Below are 17,072 nucleotides of genomic sequence, written 5' to 3' on the forward strand. Positions count from 1 at the left end.
TACCAAGTGTAATTTCACAGTGACTGATCTTGTCACACTTGATATTTACATTAAAATAAGATGAGCTTAAGTAAACAGGCTAGATAGCTTAAAATAGGGTCTCTTTATTGAATCCATACACAGTAATGTCAGTTTGTGCATTATGGGTTATGGCTAAGAATCTAAGGCTTGTATTCCATTATACACAGTTGGGTACCAACCAAAAAATGAAAATGCTACCACATGTTAAGCCAAACTCAGGTCCTCAACTGCCTTTCATATACTCAACAAAGTCCTACAGCTGTCACATATACTGTATGGCATATCTGACAAATGCGTGTGAGAAAAATACCACCACTACTACATTAAGTTACTTATATCACAACAGCCGATGTTAGATGAGGATGTCAAACTTTCATACTACTCAAACTGGTTTATTTGAGAACTTGGGCTTACAGTTGGGTTTATACATGAAGCTGTAACCAGGCTGTTACCACGTGTGGACACAGAAACAGCCAGGGAGGTCAGACAGGATTGTTTTGGCTTGGAGTTGCATGTTAGGTTCTAAGGCATACGGAGTGGTGGGGTGAGAAGTCTGGTGTTTTTGGCTCACAGTGGCCTCACTTGGATAACATTAAACTGCGTGGAGTTTCCAGCCTTGGAGGTCACATCCAGGTGCTGGAAGTCATCGCTGGTGATGATGAAGACGATTGAGGAGGAATTGAAGGTCACCCTCTTCTTGGGTCGCGCCTTGGTGCTGCTGCACATACTGGACACAACGATCGGTCGGATGGGACGCTCGGTCGGAGCCAGGGGGCGCTCTTTGAGGTTGCGCTGCAGCCAAGAGATCCGAGAGCAGAGCAGCTGCAGCAAACAGCGGCGGAACTGTGGAAGAGAAACAGAAGCAAAGGCTGGTATTTAACAACAGCCTCCTTTCTTCACTCATTAGTATGTCAAACACACAAGAGATCAGCCTCTAGCCAGCAAACCAAGACTAGTGGTCCAGACCATTTCACTCTGACATACAAAATAAAATAAATTTTTATGCTCACCATATTAAGGAATGGAAAAATATTTTTAAAATAGTGACATTTTGTGGGAAGATATTCCTGCAATTTGCTACTTAAAGCTGCAGTTACACAAGAGGAGACGAAACCGTCCCCTCACATTGAGATGCTATTGATTTGTTGTGTTTGTCCATATTTAATTATGGGTCAGCTGTGGTTACTCCGGGGGAGGGATGACAAACTACACAGCAAGCGGCTATTCAGAACTCTCAAGTGAAATATATCATGTATTCTAGACAGAAGCCTAACCTGGGCTGATTTTCGAGCAGCAACACAAAGAGATTGGTGCTGGAGAGGTAGCCTCACCCCAAACATTAAAAAAAAGAAAAGAAAAATAATTTGATTACAAACCTTTCTGCTCATAAAGACGTAAATGAGGGGGTTGTACGCCGTGCTCGACTTGGCAAAGAATGATGGGATGATGGCCAGAGTGGGCGAGACCATGCTCTTCCTGCCGAAGGCCTCCATCATGGAGACGACAGCGTAGGGTGTCCAACAAACCAGGAAGCAGGTTATCATCAGGAGAAACATCACGGCGACTTTCTTCTCATAACGCAAAATCTTGATGATTTGAACCGTTTGGAGGTCTTGGAGAGAGCGCAGCTATAAGAAACAGGACAGAGCAGGATGCTGACATGATGGGATATTTCTTTATCAAGCAAACAAGTTACAGTGACACTTTGTCATAAAGTAAATTTATGTCACAGTCTTTGATTTTGTTTTTTTGCTTAGCCTCATTAGTTTATTCTACTTATCTAAGACAATTTTATGTTATTTGGGGGGGGGATTAATCCTAATTTCTACCTGCTACACCAAAGTAATTTCTCAACTCTGGGATATATATCAACCTGTGCTATATTATTGATCTCCCCATTCTCCCCTGTCTGTCTTGTTCCCTCAGCAGCTCTTCTACTTCCATAGTCACATTTCAGTGGTTTTTATTCCGTTTTCCTTTGCTTTATTTTTTATCATCCTAAGGGCTTTTGCCTGTGTTTCATCTTGGGGCCTGTTCCAGGAAGCAGGCTTAGTCAAAGAGACGGTCAGTTACCATGGCAACAGACTTTGTGAACCTAACCCTCTTGCTGGTAGGATTTGTACAACAAACCTCCCCTCCTGCTAACTTTGCAGGAACTGCTTGTGTACATCCATATAGTCAACGTCAAAACATATACCAGAACAAATTAATCTGCAGGAGTTAACATTCTTCGGGAAACAAATATTGGTAAGATGTTATTTTGCTATCCAAGAAGTATCTTCAACTGCCTTTAGACAGACACAGAGCACGTGGACAATGTGGATTTCATTCTCGTCTCAGAATCAAACCTTTGCAATGTCTTTCTTTCTAACACTGCGATTCTGTGCACATTCAATCCAGTTTCCCTGCACTGAAATATTTAGTGTAATTTACTGTTTGGGCAGCATTTAAGTAGAAATCAATAAATGTGTAGTCATTTTGAGCTCTTTGCCTGTTAATCATTGTACAACTTTAGCTTGTGACTTTATAGTTTAACCACTAGCTTTTGTGCAAGCACAGTGTGTGCTCCCCATGTTATGATTGGCCTCTGATTCTAAGACATGACACACTCTCTCTCCTGGCTGCCATCACTAAGATGGTGATTGGACAGCTGTCGAGTCCAGCTCTCGACTCAGATTAAATCAATTTAAGCTCTGTGTCAGGACGGCTGTTATTTGGAGTGAACATCCCGGTTCTGTGTCTCTTGTGGTAAATTTATTGGTTTAGCAGCCACATGGATGGATGGAAGGATAGTTAAAAAACAGAAAGTTAGTTTTCATTTTCATTGGGAGTTCTCTCTATTTGTTTTATTTCTTTTTATATTTAAACCCACCAAAGCTCTACAGCTGTCAGGCTAGTTTACTGGTTACAATAAGATAGATTACATTAATTTCCAGTTTTATCTCTCTTCTCCTCTTGAGAGTTGTATCTTAAGATGTTGGTAACATCGTAAAAGTTGTGAAAACATGATAATGCCTTGGTAACAGGCTGGGTTCACGACACTGCAGATCAAACCTACCCTTCAGCTAAAGAGATGTGATGATAAACAATATAGCTATTCTCTAGACTCGCTCAAAAAAGAACACAGCAGCTGAACGTAGACGTGAATACAATACTTATGACTTTACAATTTGTGCTCTTTATGCTCTTTTTCTTATTAATCCACAACCTTTTGCAAGCTTAAATTCTATTGTTTCTCCAGGCCTTCACATATCTATAATAAGATTTTCTTTCTGTAGCAAAGCCGACCAGCTGCTCTCGTATCAAACCAGAAATAGTCTGCAGGGTACTGAGTTATTCCTCTTTGAAGATGTTCCCAAAATACTGTGACATGTGACAAATCCAACCAGGCCTCTGAGGTGCTCCAAGAACGCAGCAGCTCACACTTCCTGCATGATTGTGCATATTTAAGAAAGGAAACTGATGCAGGAAGGCTTGGAAATCAGTTAGTCCCTTTCTCATTTACATGTTTCATTACAAAATGTGCTGTGTCACTTCAGCAGTCATCTCTTGAATGATGACTGCAGATTCCTTCACAGACAAAGTATTTTTTCGTGACTTGTCCTTTGCCACAAGAATTTAAGGCAATGCTTCTAAGAAGCACAATAGTGAGTTTTCTGGATGAGTTCTAGCATACAGGACAGGTCCCAAAGGCACAGAGGAATGTAATGATAAAACAGCCGTTAATGAAAAGGGTGTGAAATGAATGTCGCAGAGTCTGCATTTTCAATCTCTGGCTAAAGGTATAAAATAATCATGCAAAGAGATAAAAAAACAAAACAAAACTTTTGCAACAGTAACTGAGTTACTAACAATTTGAGAAGCTATTGACTAGTATGCTTACTTAGCGTCTGGAAGTGACGACTTGTTTGTTGTGGCTTCTTGACTAAGACTTCCTGTTCCATTCGCCAATCAGTTTGTAAATGCCGACCATTTTTAGAGCATTCGACTAAAGGCCCAGTGAGCTTATACCATGGCAAAGTGTCAATCTACAATCCATTCCACACATTACAATAACCTGTGAAGTGTGATGGACTGTGAGGTGGAGCCACATGACTGATGTTCTGTTTTAAACAAACTAAAAATTTTAAATTGTCAGATGTCTTTTAAATTAGATTTCACTCAATGCAACCCCTCAGCTGAAACTACACAAATATTTAGTGATATTCCAATATATCAGCCAATACTTACAAAGTAAGTACATAAACAGATTTCCCTAATATTGGTTATGTTTCCAACAGTGAAGTCGCAGAGTGCTCTCTGGTAGACAAACAATGCAATGCCAAGACTCATAACATGGTTTTCCCCTGTCTTTATTACTTTTTTTTATTTATCAGCTGCTATAGAAGCTGATACTGATTGAATATGTTTGGCGTATCATTCGTTCTATTGGTGTAAAGTCTGCAGAGTTCAGTTCAGTATCTTCTACTACAAAGCTATGCTGTTGTAATATCTGCAGTATGTGTTTTGGCATTGTCTTTCTAAAATAAGCAAGGCCTTCTCTGAAAAAGATGTAATCTGGGTGTTGCTCTGAAACCTGTAGATACAGCATTCGTGGTGTGTTTCCAGATCTGCAAGCTCCTAATTCAATACTCCCTAATGTACCCCCATAACACCAGAGGCAGGCTTTTAAACTAAGCACTGAGGGACGCTCCCCTCTTTATGCTTTTTTGAAAACAGTTTCCATGTTTTCCAAAAATAATGTCAGATTTTAAGGTTGCTTGACCACGGAGCAACAACTCCACCTCATTGTTAGTCCATTTAAAAAACTCGGCGCTTTTCCTCGACATTTTGCCGCGACGTTTCAAAGAGCCGGAAAGTAAATAAGCGGCAGACAGAAATCAGTCAGGTCGAATCGTCTTGCGTTTCATGCATGCGCAGTACTGGAGCATAAGCGTTTTTGTCCGTTTCAATCTGGACGCACAACTCTGTGAAAACGACTGAAAACGATAGTTGGACGCGGAGCGTTTTCAGACGAAAATGCAGTTTTCAAATCTATCCGGGCTAGTGTGGACATAGCCTAAGATGGTGTTTTTATACCCAGTCATGTTTTTTACCTGTTGCCAGTTAACTTAAGCGGTTTCTGCTTAGGTAAGCTGTTGTTCCTCTAGCTTTTTCTTTTTAGTTCCACTTTTTTCTCTTCTTTTAAACAATTGATTCGTCAATTTGGAGATCAAGTGATGACACTGAAATATCCTTTGTAAGTTGGTATAAAACGCTGAAATGTTCTTTCGCTGCATGTGATGAACTGACCTCAAAGTCAGCTGAAGTGGAAGTCCTGCGACACATCAGTGCTAATTCATGTGTAAGCTGAAAGACAGCGACACTTCAAGTGTTACATGAACTGAGGTGTTAGCACTCAAAGCAGCTGGAGTGTGTTTACACACTGGAATTTGTTGTCGGGTATAAGAGCTGGAGTTTTGTTTTTGTATTGTTCTCTGATGTCTCACTTTTATTGTACATGCTTGGACAGTTAAGCTGTCAGTTATAAGACAAGGGAAGAAAACAGCAGTGAAAATTCAAGTTACAGCACAAAAAAGATGTTTCAGGAGTATGACCCAAAACTAAAAATGTGTTTTGTGCAAAATCTTAAAACAACTGAAGTCTACTATTCTGGAAGTGAGAAATAACAACGTACAAAACTCTACATCAATAAATCGATAAGCATCTGAAATGGGGGTTAATATTTGAATAGAGATGTATTTTTGTGGGGATGTGTACCATAAGTTTTGACCGTCGTGGTTAATGTTTTGATAGGCTAGCCTTCATTTACAATCCCATGTTGTTCATTCAGTTTATTAATCTTATTGTTTCTAAGAGAAGCAAGCAATAAAAAAACCCCAAACAATCCTTTTTATTCCTTACCCTTTGCACTGTATACAGGATGTTCCCATAGCAGTAGATCATGACACCAACAGGCACAAAGAAACATGCCAAGAGGAATAAGAGGATGAATGAGGCATCGTTTGGGTCCTTCGAGGTCCAGTCCAGAGAGCAGCCCAGCCTGTGGATCTCTAGAGTGTAGCGGTTCCACCCGAGCAGGGGAGCACCTGTCCAGGCCAGGGAGTAGAGCCAGATGTGGGCGATGGCTCGCCATGCCCAGGGGAAGTCCACCACCTGTGCATGGACCACCCGGATATAGCGCTCATAAGCCAGGGCCGCCAGAGTCATGATGGAAACGATGCCTGGCAGCAAAGGGAGAGAGACAACAGCAGGATTTGGGTCAGTGGCTACTCAGCGGGTCTGGGTTGAGTGTACATCGCACTCAGTGTAAACACAAATCTGAACATCTTGTGTCTGGACATCACATTCAATCATTTTGGTGCAAAACCCTGTGAAGATGCACAGAAAGAGGCTCTTGACTCCTACGCACACACACCTTTAGGACCCGCATCTGCATTACACAGCCTGCTTTTACCACACGTACTGAAGTGTCTTGTGTGCATAGCTGTCGCTCTTTTGTTCCTCCTGTGCATCATTTTACTTATAAGCATGCAATCTTAAGAGCACCTCTTAAAGCCCTGGTATAGCATCTACGATAACTTTGCTGAAATTAGGTCAATATGCCAGGGAAAATATTTTTATTCAAACTTCATCATACACCCTCCCCTAACCTATATACATGTATAGCCAGTTATGTAAGCTCAGATAGGTTTATTATTCTTTTGTTACATACGAATGAGACAGATACAGCATCAATAGGTGGATGCACAGATTACAAAGGGAGACGTTATATAGTATGCGCTAAGTTTGAGCCACAGCAAACCAGCTGAAGGAAGGATGTGCTTGGACAGAACAGCCAGGGCTTACTGCTGCAGCTCCTGTGGCCCTTTGTGTGTCAGTTACTGAGTCACACTTAAAGTAATGTGCAAAGAAGACATCTTATTTGTGCATGGATTATTGGAGGGCACACGTACTGTCAAGCCAAGGGGGTTATCTTTATATACCTCAATTGTAACAGTATGCTCAGTGTAAGCAGGTTCTCTGGATTTGCAGTGCTCACACCCACTCAAGCCATGACAACCTGTATGACCTTGAGTTTTTCACATATCAAATATCACACAGAATCCTTTCCCCCCCTTTTGACAAGGGGGGGAGGGAGGTTATCTAAGGGCCAAAGAGACAGAACGCAGCATCTTCTCTCTTCAATGCCACTTTATTCACGAAAGACTTCATCTTATATAAACTGTTATATCAACACTATCTTTGTATGCCTTTTGGTTCTGAATTCTCCTGTGACATGTACATTGCAAGCCACAACCACTGCTGCAGTGCTGCACACCGGACACAGGCGGGCAAGTGTGCCCTTTGGAATATGTGGAAAGAAGACAATGTCACTTAAAGGACAGCAGGATGACAGAAGTCCAGCTGGTTCGCTGGGTTTCATTTGCTGAAGCGGGAGAAAAAAAAAATAAAAGAAGAAGACTTGGAGGCTATCACTAATGAGCTCATTACCACACATGAGTCCTTCTGAGCTCTAATTCCTACACTGGTGGGACCCAGACAATGACCCTCAATGTTTATTCACACTTCCCAGATGAATAGACTTATGCTGGAAATAAATGGACACTTTTGCTAACATAGAAGGGCAGGCGCAGGGAGGTGTCAAAAGATTCCTCACTGTATGATGCAAGTATAAATACAGGAAGAAAAAAATACACAATATAAAGCTCAGCATAGCAGCTAGATATTACTCTGTATTTTAATACAATTGAAGAGAGGAAATTTTCACAAGAACTCGTAGATAATGTGTCATTTGAAAAAAAATTTAAAAAAACCCCCCAATTATATTTAGATTTATGTTACTGATAACGTCCTTCATGCCTTCGTAGTGCATTCTTTGTTATTAATGAGCTTCTCTCCGCCTTCTGCCTATTTACACTGAGCCGCTATTTCCTTGCATATAGTGCGAGACACACAAAAATGTAACAGGGTTAAAGAATTATATTTGTAAATTATTTTAATAAAAACTATTATTAAATGTTAACACATGCTAGCATAAACGATTAAATTACTTTATTTTTTTCTCCTCTCACCAAATAAGCTGTTGCTGAAGCCGTCCCAGATGCACGTCGACTGGCTCCAAATCCATCCGCCTTTAACGCACGAAGCGAAGGTAAAGTTTATTCCGATGACAGAAACTAGAAAATCACTCAAACTTATGTTGACCAGCAGCAAATTGGTAGGCGTCCGGAGTCTTTTGAACCTACAGTAGAGTATTATGACAAAGACGTTATTGCAAAAGCCGAATACTCCGATAGTCCCAATGGTAAAAGCGAGAAGTTTGTAGGTGCCAAGTGCGAAAATGTAATGTTCTGTACTTCTCCCGGCTCTGGTTTCGTTAGGGAGATTCATTTCGCGGATGGAAACTTGGTTTCCAGCATTGTGCTGCGCGCGTCTCTGGGCACGAGAGGCTGTGCGCTCGTCGGCGCTCCCACACCGGCTCCTCGCGCGCCGCTAATTCAAAAGCCAACCTGAGACTGCTGTTTGCTGAAACTAGGTCAATATACCAGTGACTAGTCAGACCCAACAGGAACGTCAGGCTTCCGTTTATACTTTCAAAGTAAGGCTTTTTGTATTCTTAGGTCTATATTTAGGTCTACTGAGATTAGGAGTTTGGCTGTACTTCGAAAAAACAAAAAATAAAATAAAAAGTCAAACAAAGACATACATGTTGAAATAAAGGCGTTCTTTCTTTGTGGGGATTGCAAAGTGAACTAATTATCTAAAAAAGTTTTCACATGTGAAAGTGTGCCAGACAGTTGGCAAATTAGTGTTAATGATAGCCATACATGTGTATACTTTTGCTAGGAGTGTGTTGGAAATTTGGTAATTGAGTGTTGTGCAGTGAATTGTGCCTACAGTTTTGCAAAGTGTGTGTTACAAAATTGCAAACTGAGTGCAAAGCAGTTTTTGTGCTTTTAGTTTTGCAAACTCAGTGAGTGGTTTTGCTATAAGTCTGAATAGTTTTAGAGATTGTGCTACAGGAATCAGAGTTAGGGTTTAAGCAATCAGAAAAAACTGTAAACTAGATTTATTAATCCCTCGGGAGGATTCCTCCGGGTTCTCACACTTATTCAGCTGTGTGACAGCAGTTTATTCGACCATCTACGCCAGCGTCCGGTTATATTTTAGACAGCAAGGAGCAGACGGCAGGTGACGTAATTCTGAAGGCTAGACCGTCCAATTTCACAATCGCTCATTTCCGGTCTACCCGGCTTTTGGAGGACCCGGCCCACTTAGACCACAAAGGCCGGGTCCTCAGGTGGACGCAGCCTCTGAATTTGGACACCCCCGGCCTGTTTAATAATAACGGTATTTTATCCGATAAATAAACACTGTAAGATTCAAGTTTTTTGTATATATATATGTACATGTATACCCCCCCCCCCCCCCCCCCCCCCCCAAGTAGGAGCTTGGCCCACATCAGTCTAAAATTGTATGTAACCATGAATAATGTGATGCCATGTCCACCAGGAGAGACTGGACAGTACAGATGTAAAACCAATATGCCAGCAGTTCATTTCAGCTAATGAGAGGAGCAGGCATGTGTTTGTTGTGTGGGCATGTAGTCCATGTCTGTTGCTGTAACAGTAGTTCATGTTGAGAATAAAACATCCAAGCTCACTGATCTGATAGAGGGCAGTAGTGCATAATGTTGCTGAGAGACCTTTTACTTTGTGGTAATCTTAGACGAGTAGTTTTATGGACAAAAACCAACAGGTCATTCAGTGTTCCCTTAGTGCTAATGTATAAGAGATGTTGGTGTACTGTAACTGAACTAATGTTGTTAATTTCTTAAAGTCATATTCTTTTATTGTCATGACTGTATTTGAAGCTATTTTTATTTTTGTATAATACCTGATTTATATGGAATATGGCTGAAGTAAACTAAAGCCTAAAATACTTAGTCGGTCATTTGTTTAATAGTAATTTAACATTATATAATTCACATATAAAACTATGAATTGTAATTTTAAATGGTTTAAAACCATGTAGAATAGCATATGTAGGCAAGTATATTTCTCTTTCTTTATCAAGAAGCAAAAACAAAAAGGAAAAAATAAGAAACAGGGCAGGGTTCGATGGTTGAATCATCCGTCCCCACCAATGCCACAACCAAATCTACACCCTTGCTGATGAGGAACACCTGAAGTCATGTCCCTAACACCTGCTGGTAATCGATTGAACAGTAATCTTATGCCTGACAGATTAGAGAGGATGGGGATGTTCTCCAACTGTTTTTATATTACCAGTGTAAAAAGGGGTAATGATGAGATTTCACATACATGCTTATATTCTGTATTGTAAAACTCTGTAGGAAACTTCTCACACTCAGAGTCTCACGTGCACTCGAAACCAAATGGTGACAGTTCATTAACTGTTCTGATTTTCCTTTTTTTTTTTTAACAAATGCGTATCTGTGGGTCCTGTGACATTTTGAGGTGGTCTTCCTCCACCTCGTTTTTTTCCACAGAGAAATGTCATTGTGCTGCTGAAGCGCAGGGTTCCCACGGCGACGTTGTTTGTGTCTGACCTCGTTTCTCTGCGCCTACAGGTTGATTTAAAATAGCAGAATTCTCTTTAAGACGTGGGGATGTCGCACAGACTGGAAGTGCTTAAATTGTGCAGTTCACCCACTGACTCACTTGCTCACGTGCCGTTCATAAAATATGTTCTCCTTTCTTGCCAAGGATATTGTAAGGGAGGGTAAGTCGTAAGCCTGTGATTATTACTAACTGTAATAATCTGTGATGCAATTGTGCTGTTATGCTGGGAAACAGTGGTCCATCAATATATTGTTCAGACCAGCAGCACTTGAAATTAAACTATTATCAATAAATAGGTCAACAGCATTCAGATATAGATATCTAGTTAAGTTTTTGTTCTGTGTAGGCATCCTTTTTATGTTTAATCTTATTGCTTTTACTGCTATCCATAAGTATTTAAATTTAGACAAGTCTTTAATGTTTTTTCTCCTCTTTTTCTATCCGATCAGACCTTCTCTCATAATTTAGCGAGAGGCCATATGTTTAATTAAATGGAATCCCTCTACAGGTGATCTCTGAGCATATTTCAGCAATGCACATCTGCTTGAATGTACAAAATCACCCACTGCTTTTCTCCCTGGAGATGCAATTATTGTAAAGCTACTCTCACTGTGCTGGGAATTAGCTCCATAATGAACTTTAAAGTAGCTTTTTTTCACCTCTCCGTCACAAACATTAGCACTTCAAACATGACAGAGCTCTATCTCTGGCAGTTCTACCATCACTCAGACATCTATAAGCATCAACACACGCTTCCTGACTCTCTCCAGTCAGGCTGCAGCGGTGAACCCGGCTACCCTCCGGTGTCTTTTAGAGAAACCCGTGTGGGGCTCCAGAGGTGATATTCAGACCCTATGAGCTCGTTCAATCATTACAACTACTTTCATGCATGACCACACGGCTTTTGGCAGAAATAAAGCTGATTGCTTGCTGACTTTTTCTTTTTCTTCTTGGCCTTCTGAAAGGCAATTCAAGTAATCTATTCTTCACTCAAAATTACAGTCCTTATCTGAAATGGACAAAGCAAAGTCCTGTAGCGGGAAGTGGTGAACAAGAAGAAATGCAGCTTATAAGCTCCTCTTTCTTGCTATGAGTTTAAAAAGAAAATGAATACTCTCATGTTTGTATTAAATATATGAAGAATCAACCGGCAGACGATTAACCTAATTGCGTGTAAACCTGGTAGGCTTGATGGATTGTTAAGACAGCCAAAGTAAGCTAGAAAAACAATTGTCCATAAAAGTGTCAAACAAATGCAATAATCAAAGCCACAGCATAGAAGCTCCGTCTATGTGAAACTGTGAGTTCACATGTTATTGTCTCTTTTTGTCACTAAAGTCATACAGACCTGTTTACCTGTTAAAGCCCTTCAAAAACATTTCAAACTCTTTGCTTTGTTCATTTTCACACATAACTTTTTTTTCATTATGTTTTAACTTTTTCCCTCAAAGAATTTTAATTTCAAAGCCATTAAGTATGGTTTCTTTGAAGTTATTAAACAACTGAATGTAAAATTAATGTGAAACAGCTTGGCTTAATGAACTCGCTGCACCCCTACTTGGGCTTCCCAAATGTGATTTCACTAAAGGGGGAAGCAAACATTGGAACCCTGATGAATGTGCATCTACACACAAATATTAACTCGTTTAAAGATAATTCAAAGAAGACACGTGCTCATTTTAAATCCCCTGTTTTCTCCCTTGCATACTTCAGAGTTTTATTAAGCTTTGTGTAGCTTATTCTGGGTCTTGGTGCAGACCCTCAGTTCCTCCCTGAAACAAACCATTTTAGCTCCGCTCTCTTTATGAGCGGAGCTAAAACACTCAAACATAATAAGTGAACAGTAGTGCGTGTGTCTTAGGTGATCATATTAAGGATATGTGTTCTAAATGACATCATACAGAGCTAAGAGTAGAAAAACTGTCCTAAACAGAGCATTTGGAAGAAATTGAAGCCTGAATCCTTGGTGGATAGGGATTGCTTGTAGCTATACTTATTTCATTTTATCTAACTGTGGACATGCTTAGTACAATAATTCACCATGACATGAATTTATGAAAAGGATGATAGGTTAATTTATGGATTACAGACCTGTTAACACAGATTGTTTTGTGGGGCCAAGGAATTTACCTCGGCTGCTCTTAGCTCCGAGCACAATATCTAGTGAAATTATTGAGGAGAAAAACAGCCCAGTACTTTTGCAACTAATGATGTTCATTTTTTTAATAATAAGTCACCACATGACTAAAACCCACTGATTATTTATTTACTATTGCTTTGACCCAGATGGGCAATTTGACGAGTCACAAATTCAGATTGTCTGATGCCACAAACAGCTGTCATGTATGACGTGGCTCCTGACTTACACTCGGCCCACATCCACTGCTGCAACAGCTGGCGTCTGCTCATTTTGTTAAATAGCAGAATACAGCATGTGGCCAAAACCAGGTTCTCTCTAAAGGCCGTGTGTCCCATCATCCCTGCCCTCTCCGAGGGATTAACAGAGGAGAGGATTTGAACTTGGAAGTTGAGGACAGAGCATACTGCAGCTTTAATACATTGCTGTAGATGCAGCGCATTCTCAAGTTTATAAAAGTGTGCTGTCTGTGTGCTTTTTCACGTTTCCAGCCTCGTTCTTACAGCTAAAATAATTGTTCATTTTCAAGCTCGCTGCTGGATATAAGCTTTTTAATTGCGTAAACAATTCTCTGTGGATAGCGGCTGTCATTATTATTGACACGCTTATGTTCAGTGCCTCTTCACTGCCACGGCTAAGCGTCTTTGAAAATTTGCCAAAGAATCTCTTCTGTCAGAAATAAATAAAAATGTTAGCGTCACTGGAGAACAGGGATGTGCACGTGTGCATGGCGACACGGTGATAACACGTCATGAGTATTCCTCCTTTAAAATCTCATTTTAACGTTTCACAAGTCAAAGTCCATGTGCAGCTACAAGGGCAGCCAGAATTAAACTCTAATCGCAGCGAGTCACAGATTGGTGGACTCGATTCTGCCCCTGCAAACAGCAAGTTAATTACGGTGGGCAATTGTGGCAGCTGAATTCGAGAAATAATCTTTTAAAGGGATTCTGAGGAGCACACTTTAGACTGACACACTAACCTCTGTGGTGCATCCTTATTGCGCTATGAATAATTCATTACAGTAAACCATAGCTTGTCCTCACAGTAATTGGATAAGATAGACATGTGTGCATGTGTGAATGAGCATTTCATCAGAGCTGTCAGAAATGGAAATTAGAACATGCCATTGTGAGAGATAGAACACCTTTGTTGATTCCGTGGTCTGCAAGTCCCAGAGCCGCAGAGGAGGAGTAAGAGTGTTCTTGGATGCTCTGTGTCCTCATTGAGTCACAGATAGCTGCCACACCTGTGTTATATTGCACAATGTTTCCAAACCTGGTGGCTGGCTATTAATAAAATATATTTTATTAAGGATTTTATGCTGATACCTAATGGCAGTCAGGGTGCCATTGCTCATCTCTGCATGAATATGCCTCCCCAGACCATTACTGACCCACCGCCAACTCAGGTCATGCTGAATGATGTTACACACAGCATAATGTTCTCCACGACTTCTCCTGACCCTTTCACGACTGTCACATGTGCTCAGAAAGAACCTGCTGTGAAAAGCAAAGGGTGCCATCGGTGGACCTGCCAGTTCTGGTATTCTATGGCAAACAGCAGGCAGTGAGCACAAGGCCCACTGTAGGACATCGGATTCTCAGGTCATCCTCATGAAGTCTGTTTCTGATTGTTTGGGAAGAGATATTCAACACCAGTGTCTTCCTTGCACAAAGGAGCAAATACCAGTCCTGCTGATGTGTTGATGACTTTTAATGATGTGCCATCCTGGAGAAGCTGGACTACCTGTACAATCTCTGTAGTTATCAGAAAGATCAGGAGGCAAAAATGTTGTTTGCACCCACTTTAACACAGTGATGGCCAAAACCATGGCCACACTCTGAAGTCTGTAACTCGTGTATTTTTATTTCTTCATTTGAACACAGTAACACACTTTAGTTTCTAATAAGTTTATTGATTGGTTTAAGTACATTTGTCCTGTTTGTAAGCACGCACATTTAGTTTACTTATGTAAGCATACCAGTTGATTACTTTGTTTCTTTTACCTGTTTCTTACCTGCCATGATCCCTGGGAGTTGCCAGACAAAAGGTGGTGGCCAGGGTTTAAAGTCCTTAAATACAAAGAAGGATAATTGGACCGCACCACCACTTCCTGCTGAAGGGGAGAATGTGTATTTTCTTTAATTAAAATAAAAAAAACGCTTTTGTACTTAATTAAATATTTGAGTTTCGGGTTAGTGGTTTTGAGTTTCTTCTTTGATGTTTAGTTTATTAACAAACTGGACTCTTCTGCATCGCTTTTGTTGTTTATGATTGTGTTTTGTTTAGTTACCCTGTTGTGTCGTAGTGGTCTGATCTGCAGTATATATACCCCTGTGTGTCGTTTCCTGTTTAGGTCAGTTTTGTTTGTTGAGTTCACAGTTGTTTGACTGAGTCTAGGTTTGTTTCTTTGACCTCTTTTATGAGTTCAACATTTATTACTTTTGTAAATATAATTTTTGGGTTAAATAAATGAATACCCTATTTTTCTAACAATTCCCGTGACTCCTCCTGTTTTTTCAACTTGGTCCATCACAACACATTACTCCCAACTCTCTAACCTGTAAAAGCGTATGCTGGTTTTCAAAAGGCACCGAGGCAGAATTGGCTGTGCCTAAATGGGATGGAGCTAACAGTGGGGAATTGAGCAGCAGAGGAGCTGGACTCTTCCACAGGCAACAGGGTGAGATAATGTGAAATGTAGTATTCATTTCATTTTAATTGCATAAAAGCGACTCAGGCAAAGTCAGCGGAAATGGAAGAGTTTATTTTTCTCAGTTATTTCCAAAATGTTTGTTTGCTTAAGTAGAAGAAGAAAAATCCTCTCTTATCATTTTGTTTGCAGAGATTCTTGGTTTATTTTCACAAATATTTCTGCTTGTTTGTGTACACATCCTCAGCTTCATTTCTCCACCTCAATTTTATGTATTTTCAGTGATATTTAAATATGTTTGTGTTTCAAGGTGTTGGAATAGATGTTGCTTCATTTTTCTGATCCCGCACACACACTCTTGACCTAAATCTCTCTTCACAGATGCAGTTTGAAGCTATAATGTCGGTGCATCAGCACTCGCTTTTGTGCACGTCTGTTTCTTCTGCCGATCTCTCTTCTGAGCCCCCGTCACTCCCCAACGGTTCTTTCAACTTCCCTGCAAAAGCTTTGACGTCAGCACAAACCTACTCCTGCACAAATGCAGATGCTGCCTGACTCACTGCATGCTAGAAGTGTCAAAGATTTATCTTTGTAATTAGTTTTTTTTCTTTTTTTTTTTCTTTTTTTTTTTTTGCAGATGCTGTCTTCAAAGCTTGTGGACATTAAATACATTCAAACACAAAGTCACCCACTGGGACCTGCCAGTGTCAGCTGTCTATTTTCTGCTTGTCTCCATCAGCCTCTGTCCTCACCTCATCCCTGGGTGATCTCATGCCACTTGGACTCTGTTTTCTGAATCTGCCATTAGAATAAGTGCTCATGCTCGGCTAACTTCTCTGCAGTGGTCATCATTATATAAATATCATATTTGCCAACAATGTCTTACCACCTCACTTTGAAACATGCACTGCAAGCAACCCCTCAGTGTCATCTTTGATGTCCTTCGCTGTCATGTGAGAAATGCTGAGGATGCTCGTCCACGTCGCATTAATTAGATTGATGTTCACAGCCTCACACAGGCGTGTGCATGTCATTATCATAAACGCGTCTTTAGGATTGGTGCTCATCCAAAAAAAATTTCATCTAAACTCCACACAGGGGAATCCGGAGGATGCTTCGCAGAGAAGATGATGGCTACTTGAAAACAATTTTCTGCAATTTCACACATTTGATTTGCATAATTAATATCTGAATTACCCTCTGTCTCACAGGCCAGAAAATCACGGCACCCCCGTCAGTAGGTTAGATGTGATAATTTATGTAAGTGCTTCCAGCAGCGCGGCACATCCCGCTCGAGGTGACTTACTACACGTGGCTCTGTTTGCAGATGAAGAGGCAGAAAAATGAACAAGACTCCAGAATAAACATCATAAAAAGTAATTGCTTAATTAATTGCTTCGGGACAAGCCTTCAGTTTGAGTTGCTGCTTTAATTCCGCTCCGGGTCAGCAGCTCCTGTTATAGTTTATCAGGCAAAAGGTTATGTATGTTTGTAAATTTGTCTCTGTACACAGCCACTGTGGATTCTACACCAGACGATCAGAAGTGATCTGAACGTCATGTGCACAAGTGAAAGGGTCTGGAGCTGACCTGGTTATTGATAGTTAAACTTCATTTAGTTACTGGTATGCCAATCAGGTTTGATTCAACATAACAGGATAGAAGCTGAT

The 17,072-nt window shown here is 40.6% G+C and overlaps 1 protein-coding gene and 1 long non-coding RNA gene across 2 annotated transcripts; one reads left to right on the forward strand and one right to left on the reverse strand.

Moving 5' to 3' along the window:
- Nucleotides 1-88: 88 nt before the first annotated feature.
- opn3 (opsin 3) lies at nucleotides 89-8,690 on the reverse strand. The gene is made up of 4 exons (XM_086258424.1): nucleotides 8,097-8,690; nucleotides 5,926-6,245; nucleotides 1,398-1,649; nucleotides 89-864 (listed from the first exon to the last, which is right to left on the reverse strand). The coding sequence occupies exons 1-4, from the start codon at nucleotides 8,413-8,415 to the stop codon at nucleotides 589-591; spliced, it is 1,167 nt and encodes a 388-aa protein (XP_086114550.1). The 5' UTR covers nucleotides 8,416-8,690; the 3' UTR covers nucleotides 89-588.
- LOC147315554 (uncharacterized) lies at nucleotides 2,111-16,268 on the forward strand. The gene is made up of 3 exons (XR_015124362.1): nucleotides 2,111-2,268; nucleotides 5,944-6,282; nucleotides 15,785-16,268. It is a non-coding gene; the product is annotated as an uncharacterized LOC147315554 (long non-coding RNA).
- Nucleotides 16,269-17,072: the final 804 nt, after the last annotated feature.

This window comes from Aulonocara sp. 'chitande type north' Nkhata Bay, linkage group LG13 (assembly GCF_057382095.1).
Source record: "Aulonocara sp. 'chitande type north' Nkhata Bay isolate Kocher_YH1m ecotype deep benthic linkage group LG13, A_spYH_male_GT1.1, whole genome shotgun sequence".
In the NCBI taxonomy this organism is placed as follows: domain Eukaryota; kingdom Metazoa; phylum Chordata; class Actinopteri; order Cichliformes; family Cichlidae; genus Aulonocara; species Aulonocara sp. 'chitande type north' Nkhata Bay.

Coding starts and splice junctions, on each gene's coding strand:
- opn3 (XM_086258424.1), bottom strand. CDS start 8,415: ATGAATCTCCCTAACGAAACCAGAGCCGGGAGAAGTACAGAACATTAC. Junction 1,650..5,925: donor TCCTGTATACAGTGCAAAGG/GTAAGGAATAAA, acceptor TGTTTCTTATAG/CTGCGCTCTCTCCAAGACCT. Junction 865..1,397: donor ACGTCTTTATGAGCAGAAAG/GTTTGTAATCAA, acceptor TCTCTTCCACAG/TTCCGCCGCTGTTTGCTGCA.